Source organism: Propithecus coquereli, unplaced genomic scaffold, assembly GCF_000956105.1.
Source record: "Propithecus coquereli isolate 6110/MARCELLA unplaced genomic scaffold, Pcoq_1.0 Scaffold67, whole genome shotgun sequence".
Classification (NCBI taxonomy): domain Eukaryota; kingdom Metazoa; phylum Chordata; class Mammalia; order Primates; family Indriidae; genus Propithecus; species Propithecus coquereli.
In genome coordinates, this window is record NW_012152729.1 from 4,473,981 (window position 1) to 4,484,240 (window position 10,260).

The 10,260-nt window shown below is 63.5% G+C and overlaps 1 protein-coding gene across 1 annotated transcript in view; it reads left to right on the top strand.

The window, feature by feature from the left end:
- The first annotated feature begins 400 nt into the window (after positions 1–400).
- RLTPR (RGD motif, leucine rich repeats, tropomodulin domain and proline-rich containing) overlaps positions 401–10,260 on the top strand; it is a 15,979-nt gene continuing 6,119 nt past the window's right edge. Inside the window, exons 1-33 of the mRNA XM_012660588.1 lie at positions 401–497; positions 742–833; positions 928–978; positions 1,205–1,267; positions 1,369–1,493; positions 1,627–1,718; positions 1,913–1,983; positions 2,099–2,172; positions 2,286–2,361; positions 2,438–2,526; positions 2,612–2,706; positions 2,786–2,872; positions 2,945–3,057; positions 3,168–3,245; positions 3,364–3,440; positions 3,525–3,629; positions 3,820–3,889; positions 4,026–4,107; positions 4,209–4,305; positions 4,390–4,447; positions 4,586–4,758; positions 4,936–5,098; positions 5,170–5,271; positions 6,356–6,484; positions 6,566–6,679; positions 6,827–6,987; positions 7,068–7,155; positions 7,334–7,477; positions 7,598–7,661; positions 8,083–8,312; positions 9,198–9,298; positions 9,381–9,744; positions 9,828–9,950. Of these exons, the coding sequence (XP_012516042.1) occupies positions 458–497; positions 742–833; positions 928–978; positions 1,205–1,267; positions 1,369–1,493; positions 1,627–1,718; positions 1,913–1,983; positions 2,099–2,172; positions 2,286–2,361; positions 2,438–2,526; positions 2,612–2,706; positions 2,786–2,872; positions 2,945–3,057; positions 3,168–3,245; positions 3,364–3,440; positions 3,525–3,629; positions 3,820–3,889; positions 4,026–4,107; positions 4,209–4,305; positions 4,390–4,447; positions 4,586–4,758; positions 4,936–5,098; positions 5,170–5,271; positions 6,356–6,484; positions 6,566–6,679; positions 6,827–6,987; positions 7,068–7,155; positions 7,334–7,477; positions 7,598–7,661; positions 8,083–8,312; positions 9,198–9,298; positions 9,381–9,744; positions 9,828–9,950 (3,591 nt within the window). The 5' untranslated portion in view covers positions 401–457. The remainder of the gene's footprint in view (positions 498–741; positions 834–927; positions 979–1,204; positions 1,268–1,368; positions 1,494–1,626; positions 1,719–1,912; positions 1,984–2,098; positions 2,173–2,285; positions 2,362–2,437; positions 2,527–2,611; positions 2,707–2,785; positions 2,873–2,944; positions 3,058–3,167; positions 3,246–3,363; positions 3,441–3,524; positions 3,630–3,819; positions 3,890–4,025; positions 4,108–4,208; positions 4,306–4,389; positions 4,448–4,585; positions 4,759–4,935; positions 5,099–5,169; positions 5,272–6,355; positions 6,485–6,565; positions 6,680–6,826; positions 6,988–7,067; positions 7,156–7,333; positions 7,478–7,597; positions 7,662–8,082; positions 8,313–9,197; positions 9,299–9,380; positions 9,745–9,827; positions 9,951–10,260) is intronic.

Consider the following 10,260-nt stretch of genomic DNA (forward strand, 5'->3'; position numbering starts at 1 on the left):
ACACACTCGCCTGGGCTTAGGTGGGGACGGGCCAGGGTGGGCTGCAGGAATCCCCGGGCGGGCAGCGCCCCCTGGTGTTCTCGGCAGGGAGTGCGGGGCGGGGTGGAAGTTGGGGGCGAGGAGCCGCTGGAGGTACGCGACACGCGTGACCCCCCTCCGCCCCCGGCCACACCACTCGCCAGCCTCGTGACTACCCTGGCGAAGCTCCCGCTCGACGGGGCGGGCAGCTGGGACTCGTGCCCCCTCCCACAACCCCAAACCCGGGCGAGCTCTGCGCAAAGCCGGGCCGGGGAGGGGCCAGCTGGGGGCGGCCGGGCAGGAAGCGGCGCGTACCTTCCGCCGCAGGAGGAGCAGGTGGCTGCAGTGCGGCCCGGGGCCCGGGCTTCCTGTGTGCGCGCCGTCCGCTGCTGTTTCCCGCCCCGGAGCTCGTCGGGCCGCCCCGGCCCAGCCCGGCCCCATGGCCCAGACCCCCGACGGCATCTCCTGCGAGCTGCGAGGTAAGCGCTGGCCCTTCCCACCCACTTGGCTGGGAGGAAGCAGCGCGGACCCCAAACCAGAGGCCCACCCAGCGCCCCGGGGGGCTCGGCCAAAGGTTCTCTCCGCTCCTCTAGACGGAGGATCTGCCCCACTCCAACCTTGCTGGCACAGAGATGAGCCCCAGGGCCCCAGCCTGGCACAGACTGTGGGCACAAGTTGCCTCCGTGGGAGGACCAAAGTCACCCAGAGGCTGACCTTCCACAGGAGAGATCGCCAGGTTCCTGTGGCCCAAGGAGGCAGAGCTGCTGCTGAAAACCTGGCTACCCCAGGAGGGTGCTGAGCGGAGTTACGTCCTGGTATGGGGGGCAGGGGGCAGAGCCTGGGAGGCAGCTGGGCCCAGCGGAAAGAGCTTCCTGCCCTGCCTAGAGTGTCAGACTCCGTCTCCCCCAGGTGCTGCTACGATGGAGAGTCTACCTGCTCCACACCTGCCTCCCTCTGAGAGTGAGTCCCAGGGCCTGGCTCCCACAACCCTTGCCCTCCAGCTACCTTGGCAAGGGGCTGCATCTGCACAGCCTCGTCCTTCTTGTCCTTGTGGGCTGTGCCTTGCCACCAGCCCTGGGCCCCCGGCAGCAGGCAGGAGTGGAGTCTAGGCAGGTCGGGCTCCAGGCCTGAGCTCCTGAGAGGGTGGGGCTCGGGCTTGGTTCCCGCTGACCTAGACGCTCCCCAGGTGGACTGCACGTTCAGCTACCTGGAGGTCCAGGCCATGGCACTGCAGGAGACACCCCCTCAGGTAAGACATCTAGTAGCCCACCTGGGCCTGCAGCCAGGTCTTCCTTCTGTCACCACCTACCCCCACACATGAAGCCAAGGCCCAGCAGCTGTCCCTCCCAGGTCACCTTTGAGCTGGAGTCCCTGCCTGAGCTGGTTCTGGAGTTTCCTGATGTGGCTGCCCTGGAACGGCTGGCCCAGCATGTGGCTGTGGCCATCAAGAAGGTCTTCCCTCGTTCGACCCTTGGGTGAGGCCCAGTAACCGCCAGGGGCTGGCAGGGGAGGAGGGCAGCAGGCAGATGCTCCAGGTGGGCACAGATGGGCTGCTTCTCATCCCGGGGCCGAGAAGTCCCTTGCCCCTTCTCCTTTGCCCCTCCACAGGAAGCTATTCAGGAAGCCCACACCCCCCTCCATGCTGGCTCGGCTGGAGAGCGGCCACCCCTCAGAGGGCAGCGCCCCCTGCAGCCCCTGTGGTAAGGGCCGAGGCAGGATCCCCAGACCTTCCAGCCTACGATGCCCCTATAGCCCCAGACCCCTGGAGTTGGGGGGCTCCCAGACTGAACAGGGTCACCCTGGTCACAGCCACCATCCAGCCTGGGTCTGCTCTTCCTCCGTCTCTGACCTTTTGTTTCTTTCCTTCCCTCCATCATACCTGTCACCTCCCCAGGTGGCTTCTTGGAGACTTACGAGGCTCTGTGTGACTACAATGGCTTCCCTTTCCGAGAGGAGATTCAGTGGGTGAGGGTGGGGCCCTCTCTGGGGGGTTGTGGAGACATCTGGTCCCCCGTGTGTGCTGAGCCCTTCCCTACCCCTGTGGCCCTAAGCAAATGGTGGACACTTTCTTCTCATCCAGGATGTGGACACCATCTACCATCGGCAGGGCTGCCGCCATTTCAGCCTGGGAGACTTCAGCCACCTTGGCAGTCGGTATGTGGCCTGCCTGGAAGGGGAGAGGAGGAAGATTCCAGGGTCCGTATTCCTGGGCCTCAGCCTCCCTGTGGAGGGCCCTGAGCTCTGCCCCTGCTCCTTCCCCCTCCCAGGGACCTGGCCTTAAGCGTGGCTGCCCTGTCGTACAACCTGTGGTTCCGGTGTCTCTCCTGTGTGGACATGAAGCTGGTGAGGGGTAGGGGCGAGGACAAGCCGGGAGTGAGGGCCGGGTGCAGCCCACTGAGCCACCACCCTCTGTTCTCAGAGCCTGGAGGTCTCAGAGCAGATTCTGCACATGATGAGTCAGTCTTCCCACCTGGAGGAGCTGGTGCTGGAGACCTGTGGCCTGAGGGGGTGAGGGGGCGAGGCTGGGGGCTGGTAGCCTGGGAGGGTTCCAGAATCCAGGGTCAGAGTCTCACACCTGGGGTGTGGTCCCCAGAGACTTTGTCCGGCGACTAGCCCAAGCGCTGGCAGGACACTCAAGCTCTGGGCTTCGGGAGCTCAGCCTAGCAGGGAACCTGCTGGATGACAGAGGTATGGCTGAGCCTGGGGAGGGGACCCTCGGGCTGGTGGCTGGAGGAGATGAGACTCACATGGCTGGACCATCCCCCAGGTGTAGCTGCGCTCAGCAGACACCTAGAGCATTGTCCAGGAGCCCTGAGGAGACTCAGCCTAGCGCAGACAGGGTTGACACCTCGAGGTAGGCGGGATGGGACAGGTGGAGGGGGAGGTAGGTCTGCCTGAGTGCTGAGCCATCCCCGACCCCCACCAGGAATGAGGGCTCTGGGCCGGGCACTGGCCGCCAATGCTGCCTTCGACTCTGCCTTGACTCACCTAGACCTTTCCGGGAACCCTGGAGCGCTGGGGGCCTCCGAAGACAGTGGGGTGAGTGGCTGTCTTCAGGGTTGGAGCTTGGGGTGGCCGCAGGCAGTGGGATGTCAAGATGCCCCAGGTAAGCCACCCCTGACTCCCTCCCACTCCTGTCCTTCCACCAGGGCCTCTATAGTTTCTTGAGCCGTCCTAATGTTCTGGCCTTCCTGAACGTCGCAGGCACTGAGGCCGCCCTGGACACTGTGAGGGGGTGGTCAGTGGGGGATGATGGGCAGGGCGCGTTGGCCCGAGCAGGACAGACTGGAGGGTGGGGACGGGCACGGTCCTTCTGCCGGTGTAGCCGACACCCTCCTTCCGCAGCTCTTTGCGGCGCTGTCCCGCGGCTGCTGCACCAACCTCACCCACCTCGATGCTTCGAGGAATGTCTTCTCCCGCACGTAAGGGGACCTCTCGGGGTGGGGGCAGGCTGCCGGGAGCCGCCTCCCCGTGCCCGCAAGCCCACTTCCCCACGCCCCCACCAGGAAGTCCCGGGCCGCGCCGGCCGCGCTGCAGCTCTTCCTCGGCCGCGCGGGGACGCTGCGGCATCTGAGCCTGGCGGGCTGCAAGCTGCCGCCAGACGCGCTCAGGTAGGTGTCTCTGCCCACCGTCACGCCCCCGCGTGTGGGGCTACCACCCAGGCCAGGCCTCCTGCGTCTTCGCCAGTCCTATGGCACCCCCAGCCTTCCCCGCAGTCTGGCCCTGCCTTCCTGGTTTTCGTTCGCATCCCGGGGTCCCCTTTCCCAGCTCCCGCCACCCCCGTGTGACATCCCCTCCCAGGGCACTTTTGGATGGCCTCGCGCTCAACACGCACCTCCGCGACCTACACTTGGACCTCAGCGCTTGTGAGGTGAGCGCCCAGCCCGGAATGTGAACACGCGGGGGGCCCACACTTGGGAGCGGGGCTGGGAGGCGGGACAGCGGGGCTGTTGGCTGCCTGCCCCGCCCCGCCTGTGGCCTGAGTGGGCCCCACCTTCCACCTCCAGCTGCGATCGGCCGGCGCCCAGGTGATACAAGACTTAGTGTGCGACGCAGGCGCCGTGAGCTCCCTGGATCTGGCGGATAATGGTCAGGCCGCCCGGGAACTCACCCTGCCATCATCCGCCCGATTCCCAGCCCCCACCCTACCCCCGCAACCTCGCCCTGTGCGTGACCCGAGTCACCCCCAGGCTTCGGCTCGGACATGGTGACTCTGGTGCTGGCCATTGGGAGGAGCCGGTCCCTGAGACATGTGGCGCTTGGAAGGAACTTCAACGTCCGGTGCAAGTGAGCCCCCACCCTACTCCCGGGCCTCCCAGACAGCACCCCACCACCCCGGTCCCCACCCCCAACCGCGGCCCCTGCCCACAGGGAGACCCTGGACGACGTCCTGCACCGGATTGTCCAGCTCATGCAGGACGACGACTGTGTGAGTTCACGGGACCTTGCGGGGTCCAAGGCAACAGACACCTTTGACCCTTCCGCTTCTTGCTCCCTCAGACCCTGTGACCCGCCCTCCTTGCTGACCCTTGACTCCAACCATCAAAGACTTTCTTTTAACTCCCAGCCTCTGCAGTCTCTGTCCGTGGCTGAGTCTCGGCTGAAGCTGGGCGCCAGTGTCCTACTCCGGGCCCTGGGCGCCAACCCTAACCTGACAGCGCTGGATATCAGCGGCAACGCCATGGGGGACGTGGGCGCCAAAATGCTGGCGAAGGCGCTGCGGGTCAACACGAGGCTCCGGTGGGCGGGGTCAGAGGGGTGGGACCAATGGGGAGGGGCGTGCCGGACCAAGGGGCGGGGCTAAATGCGGCGGAGCTTAAGGAGCCGGCTGGGGGCCAGGCGAATGGACCGGGCCAGCGTTGGGTGGGCCCTTGCGGAGCTCCGTCCGCGACTGAAGCCCGGCCTGGCCCGGCCCAGGTCTGTCGTCTGGGACCGGAACAACACTTCTGCTCTGGGCTTGCTGGACGTGGCGCAGGCGCTGGAGCACAACCATAGCCTGAAGTCTATGCCTCTGCCACTCAACGACGTGGCCCAGGCGCAGCGCAGCCGCCCGGAACTGACAGCACGTGCAGTCCATCAGGTGGGCTTCCCCTCTCCTCCCCTGAGCCGTGACTCTGTCCTCTGCCGTTTCTCAATATACCTTGTCCCTAGATCCAAGCCTGTCTCTTGAGGAACAACCGCGCGGACCCTGCCTCTTCTGACCGCCTGTCCCAGCTTCAGCCATTGAGTCTGGTTTCAAACCCCTCTGAGCAGGTCAGTGTCCCTCCCCCAACCTTGATTACTCACAGGAGGTAGGGCATGGAGAAAGCTGTAGCACCTGGGAGCCTCCATGAGTCTGAGGGTCTGACTTTCCTGGGGCCAGAGTGCCTGAGTCCTGCTGTCCCAGACAAAGCCCCTCTCTTTGGTCTGGAGACAGCCAACCACTCCTGAAATAGCTCCCCAGCTGACATCCCTGGCTGCCTTACTTTAAGCATGGAAACAAGCTCTCCTGTTAACCACCAGGGGTATTTAAAAATCCTCCCTCAATTTCCCTGATAGTAGCCTCTTCTCTGACTTCGCGTTCGACAGGGCTCCCCTCCCCTCTCCACTGACCTCTGTGTGGCCAAACCCAGCAGCTCCTTCTCTGGCTCCATCTCCTTCCACAGCCTTCCCCGTTGGAGGTGTTCCCATCTCTCCATTCCCAAACCCCACTTTTCTCCTGAGCTACAGCACCCAGACATCTTGATCCAGACATCCTGCTGGGCTTTCACACTCCACACATCTTCAAGTGATCTCATCGTTTCCCACAAACCCTATTCTATTCCCTGGAGCCCAACCAATCTCCCTAGTGCCCACAGCCACCACGTGCTGTGGACGGAGGTTTGGACATCCTTCCGTGTCACTCCTGGTCACACTGGAACACTCACAGTCCTCCTTGGTCCTGCCTCTAGACCAACTCTCAAACATGCTGTTCCTCACCCACCCCCTACCCTAGTTATCCCTTGCTCCCCCTGATCCCTCCTCTCCTCTCCATGGCTCCTTCCTGCCATTTCTCACCACCCCCCAGGCCATCCTCTATGTGGATGGCGGACAGACTAAGCTTCTACAATGCAGACCTGGCTTACAGCTCCTTTTCTTCTTATTCTGGGCACTAAGAAGTACATATAAAGTCCCTAAAATGAACCAAAGGAAGAGATACTGTTCTCCCTCCTTGAACGGCTAGAGTTCCTAAGTGGCTGGCCTAATAGTGCCAGCTTCAGGATGTCACTCACCCTGTCAGAAACCCTGGGAGGAAGGCAGGCAGGGTCTGGGCGACTGGGAGGGGACTAGGCTGGGACTGATACTTGATGCCCCTCAGGAAGTGAATGAACTGTGTCAGTCGGTGCAGGAGCACATGGAGCTGCTGGGCTGTGGGGCTGGGCCCCAGGGTGAGGCCGCTGTGCACCAGGCTGAGGATGCCATCCAAAATGCCAACTTCTCTCTCAGTGTAAGCACTCCCTACCCAACATGAGGACTCTCCCCCACTTAATCAGGTCAATTAGCAACTCCTTTCCTCCCTGGCCCTCAGATTCTCCCCATTCTATATGAGGCTGGGAGCTCCCCAAGCCATCACTGGCAGCTTCGGCAGAAGCTGGAGGGTCTCCTGAGACAGGTGGGTGAAGTCTGCCGCCAGGAAATCCAGGTGAGATGGTTTTCCTGCCCCAGCCCCACCTCCATGTGCAGGCTTGACTATGATATCCCCTGAGTTAATGGTCTGTGGGAGTTGGAGCCTGAAGCCAAGTGGCCTGGGCCCTGGCCATACCCTCACCATGCTCTGACCTTTGCTCAGGACTTCACTCAGGCCACACTGGACACAACAAGGAGCCTCTGCCCACAGATGCTGCAGGGATCTGGCTGGAGGGAGCAGCTAGAGGGAGTCCTGGTGGGCTCAAGGGGCTTCCCAGAGCTGCTGCCAGAACAGCTGCTGCAAAATGCCTTCACTAGGCTCAGGTGGGCTGGATAGAGCTGGGCTGGGCAGGGCTGGGTAGAGCCGAGCCAGCCCACTAATCCCTGTCCTCTCCTACCTTCAGGGATATGCGGCTGTCAGTCACAGGGACCTTGGCAGAGAGCATTGTGGCTCAGGCTCTGGCGGGTCTGAGTGCAGCCCGGGACCGGCTGGTGAGGGGGACCTTACACACACACACACACACACACACACACCCAGCCATCTGTCTTTCAGGGGCTCTGTAAGGTCTTCTGGGGTCATGTAGCCCAGGGCTATTTCAGGGTTCCCTTAGCACTGGTGGGATTGTGGCTGAGGCCCTACCTGTCTATCTTTAGCTGCCTGGTATTGCAGGTAGAGAGTCTGGCTCAGCAGGCAACAGTGGTGGTGCCCTCTGCCCTACCCACACTGGATGGAGGTGAGCCCAGCCCCCTCGGGCCTGGGGAATTGGAAGGTCTCTTCTTTCCGGAGGAGAAGGAGGAAGAAGAGGAGGAGAAGGCAAGTGGTTCCAGAACTCCGGGCCCAGAATTTTAAATCTCCCCTCCTTGCTCTGGAATGTAGCAGGTGAAAGGGGCTTGTGCTCCCCTACTCCAGGCTGAATTTGTGCCCTCCCACCAGGATGACAGTTCTCGGAAATGGCCTGAACCCAGCCACGGTCTTCGCCCCGCCTCATCCATTCACAGTAAGTCCGGGCCTTGGAGGAAAGGAACCTGACACCCGGACGCTCACTCAGCCTTGCCGGGGGCACTCTCTAAGCCTTGACTGGGCCAAGCCAGAATCCCTGTACAACCTGCCAAGCCGAGGTCTGCTGTGGCCAGCATGGCGCGGGACCTGAGCACACTAGGGCCGGCACCCCGCTCCGCTTGCCTCCCCCCGCCCCTTTCCCTGCCCCCAGGATGCGCATGCTTGGCAGCCGTGCGGAGCCGCGCGCTCGGGGCCGCGCTCAGCACCACGGACAGCGGCGGCGGCGGGGGAGGGGCGGGGGGCGGGCGGCGTAGCCGGGCCCCTCCCCGCACCCTGGGCTGGTCCCCCGCCGCCCTAGCGCCTCCGCCACCACCTCCCTGGGCTCAGCGCTCGGCGCTCTTCTGGTGCTCTCCCCTCAGGTGCTGCTGAGGAACAGGAGCCCGAGCTGGCGGCTCCGGGGGAAGATGCGGAGCCGCAGGCGGGGCCGTCCGCGCGCGGCTCTCCGAGCCCTGCCGCCCCCGGGCCCCTGGCCGGCCCGCTGCCTCGCATGGACCTGCCGCCCGCCGGACAGCCCTTGCGCCATCCGACCCGGGCACGGCCGCGGCCGCGCCGCCAGCACCACCACCGCCCGCCGCCGGGGGGCCCGCAGGTGAGCGTCCTCCCCCCACTGTGGAGCTCGTGGGGTTGGGGGTCGTCGGTGGCCCGGTCGCTCCTCAAGGGTGATGGCGGTCAGGGAGGTGGGTTGCTGGGGCGCAAGGCCATCTGGTGGTGCTACTGCGGTCATATCCTGGCTGCTTCCTGGCTACCCTATACCCCAGGTCATGCTCATGCGGAGCCATGGGTGTGTGGGTTTTGTTCGGGTGCGCCTGGGTGTAGGACTCCGCTACGGGGTGGCCCACTGCATCGGGGGATGTGCGAGAGACGGTGTCCGTCTCGCCCTCCCTCCCCCTGGGTTACTGAAAGATGCTGGGCAGTCGACTGTAGGGACAATCCTGCGTCTACCGCACGGTGTGTGTGTCGGGGGAGATGTGGGCTGGGTACCGGCGAGGGCAGTGGACACTGGTGGAACAGGGGTGGGGTGGGGGAACCTGGCTTGAGGCCCCCCAGAGGGTCTGACGCAGCAGCCGGCGCCACTGAGCCGGCAGCAGGCCGGGTGGAGTGGGGGTGGGGTGGGGGTACTGCAGGGAACTGTTTGGAGCAGAGAGGGTGGCAAGTGGGAACGTGTGACCCCGGGGGCACGTGGGCGTGGGTGCCAGCCTGCTGGTGACTAGGTGGCTCAGGGCGTGGAGGATACCGTGGGACAAGAACGGTGTGGGCTGGGTGTGTGTGCCGGAGCCAGCAGCGGGTGATGGAGTGTGGCAGATCCAGCATCTCTGCCCAGCAGCTGGACAGCAGGAGGGCTTATAGCAGCAGCCCTCCACGGTCATCCCACCTCTGGGATCTTGGAGTCACCCAGGCCAGATTGCTGGACAGGGGCAGGGGGGAAGCTACAGTTGCACTCAGCCCTGACCCCTGACCTCATGGTATCCCCCAGGTACCCCCAGCCTTGCCGCAGGAAGGGAATGGGCTCAGTGCCCGCGTGGACGAGGGCGTGGAGGAATTCTTCTCCAAAAGGCTGATCCAGCAGGATCGCCTGTGAGTGAGGGGCAGTTGCAGGGGGTGGGAGAGGGTGGGATGCCCCACGGCCTTTCTCACTCATTGCTGCTTGTCCCCACAGCTGGGCCTCTGAGGAGGACCCGGCCACTGAGGGGGGTGCCACTCCAGTACCCCGTACACTGCGAAAGAAGCTGGGCACCCTCTTTGCCTTCAAGAAACCTCGTTCAACACGGGGTCCACGGCCTGATCTAGAGACCAGCCCTGTGGCAGCTCCCCGCACCCGAAAAACCACACTTGGCGACCTGCTGCGGCCACCAACCCGTCCCAGCCGTGGTGAGGAATCTGGGGGGGCTGAGGGGGGCATCAGCAGCCCTGACTCTGCCCGCAGGAGCCGGCCTCGCTACACAAGGGATAGCAAGGCCTACTCCATGATCTTACTACCTGCTGAGGAGGAGGAGGCAATGCTGGGTGCCAGACCCGACAAGGTAGGCCTGGTGACAGGGGGTGAGGGCTTTTCTGGAACCCAGGGCAGTGGGCTCTCTCCTGACTCAGGCTTCTCTGTCCCTAGCGGCGGCCCCTGGAGCGGGGAGAGACAGAGCTGGCTCCATCCTTTGAACAGCGGGTACAAGTGATGCTGCAGAGGATAGGAGTGAGCCGAAGCAGCGGGGGTGCCGAAGGCAAGAGGAAGCAAGTAAGTTGGGGGGACACAAGTGTAAAGTGAGGGGGTAGGTGGCAGTCTGTGGGTGACATGTGACAAAGAGGAATTCATGGCCCACAGATGGGCTTAATTGTCCCTCCCCTCAAAATAGTCATCAGATTCAAACTTTCTTCCCTCTTAGCTTCTACCCAGGCCACTGATAACTCTTCCCTGGACCTGGGAAAGTCCTTCCTCTGCAGGCCTAACAGAAATCTCACCTTGTCACCTGTACTTTATTTTTTTTTTTTATTTTTATTTTTTTTGAGATAGAGTCTCATTCTGTTGCCCTGGCTAGAGTGAGTGC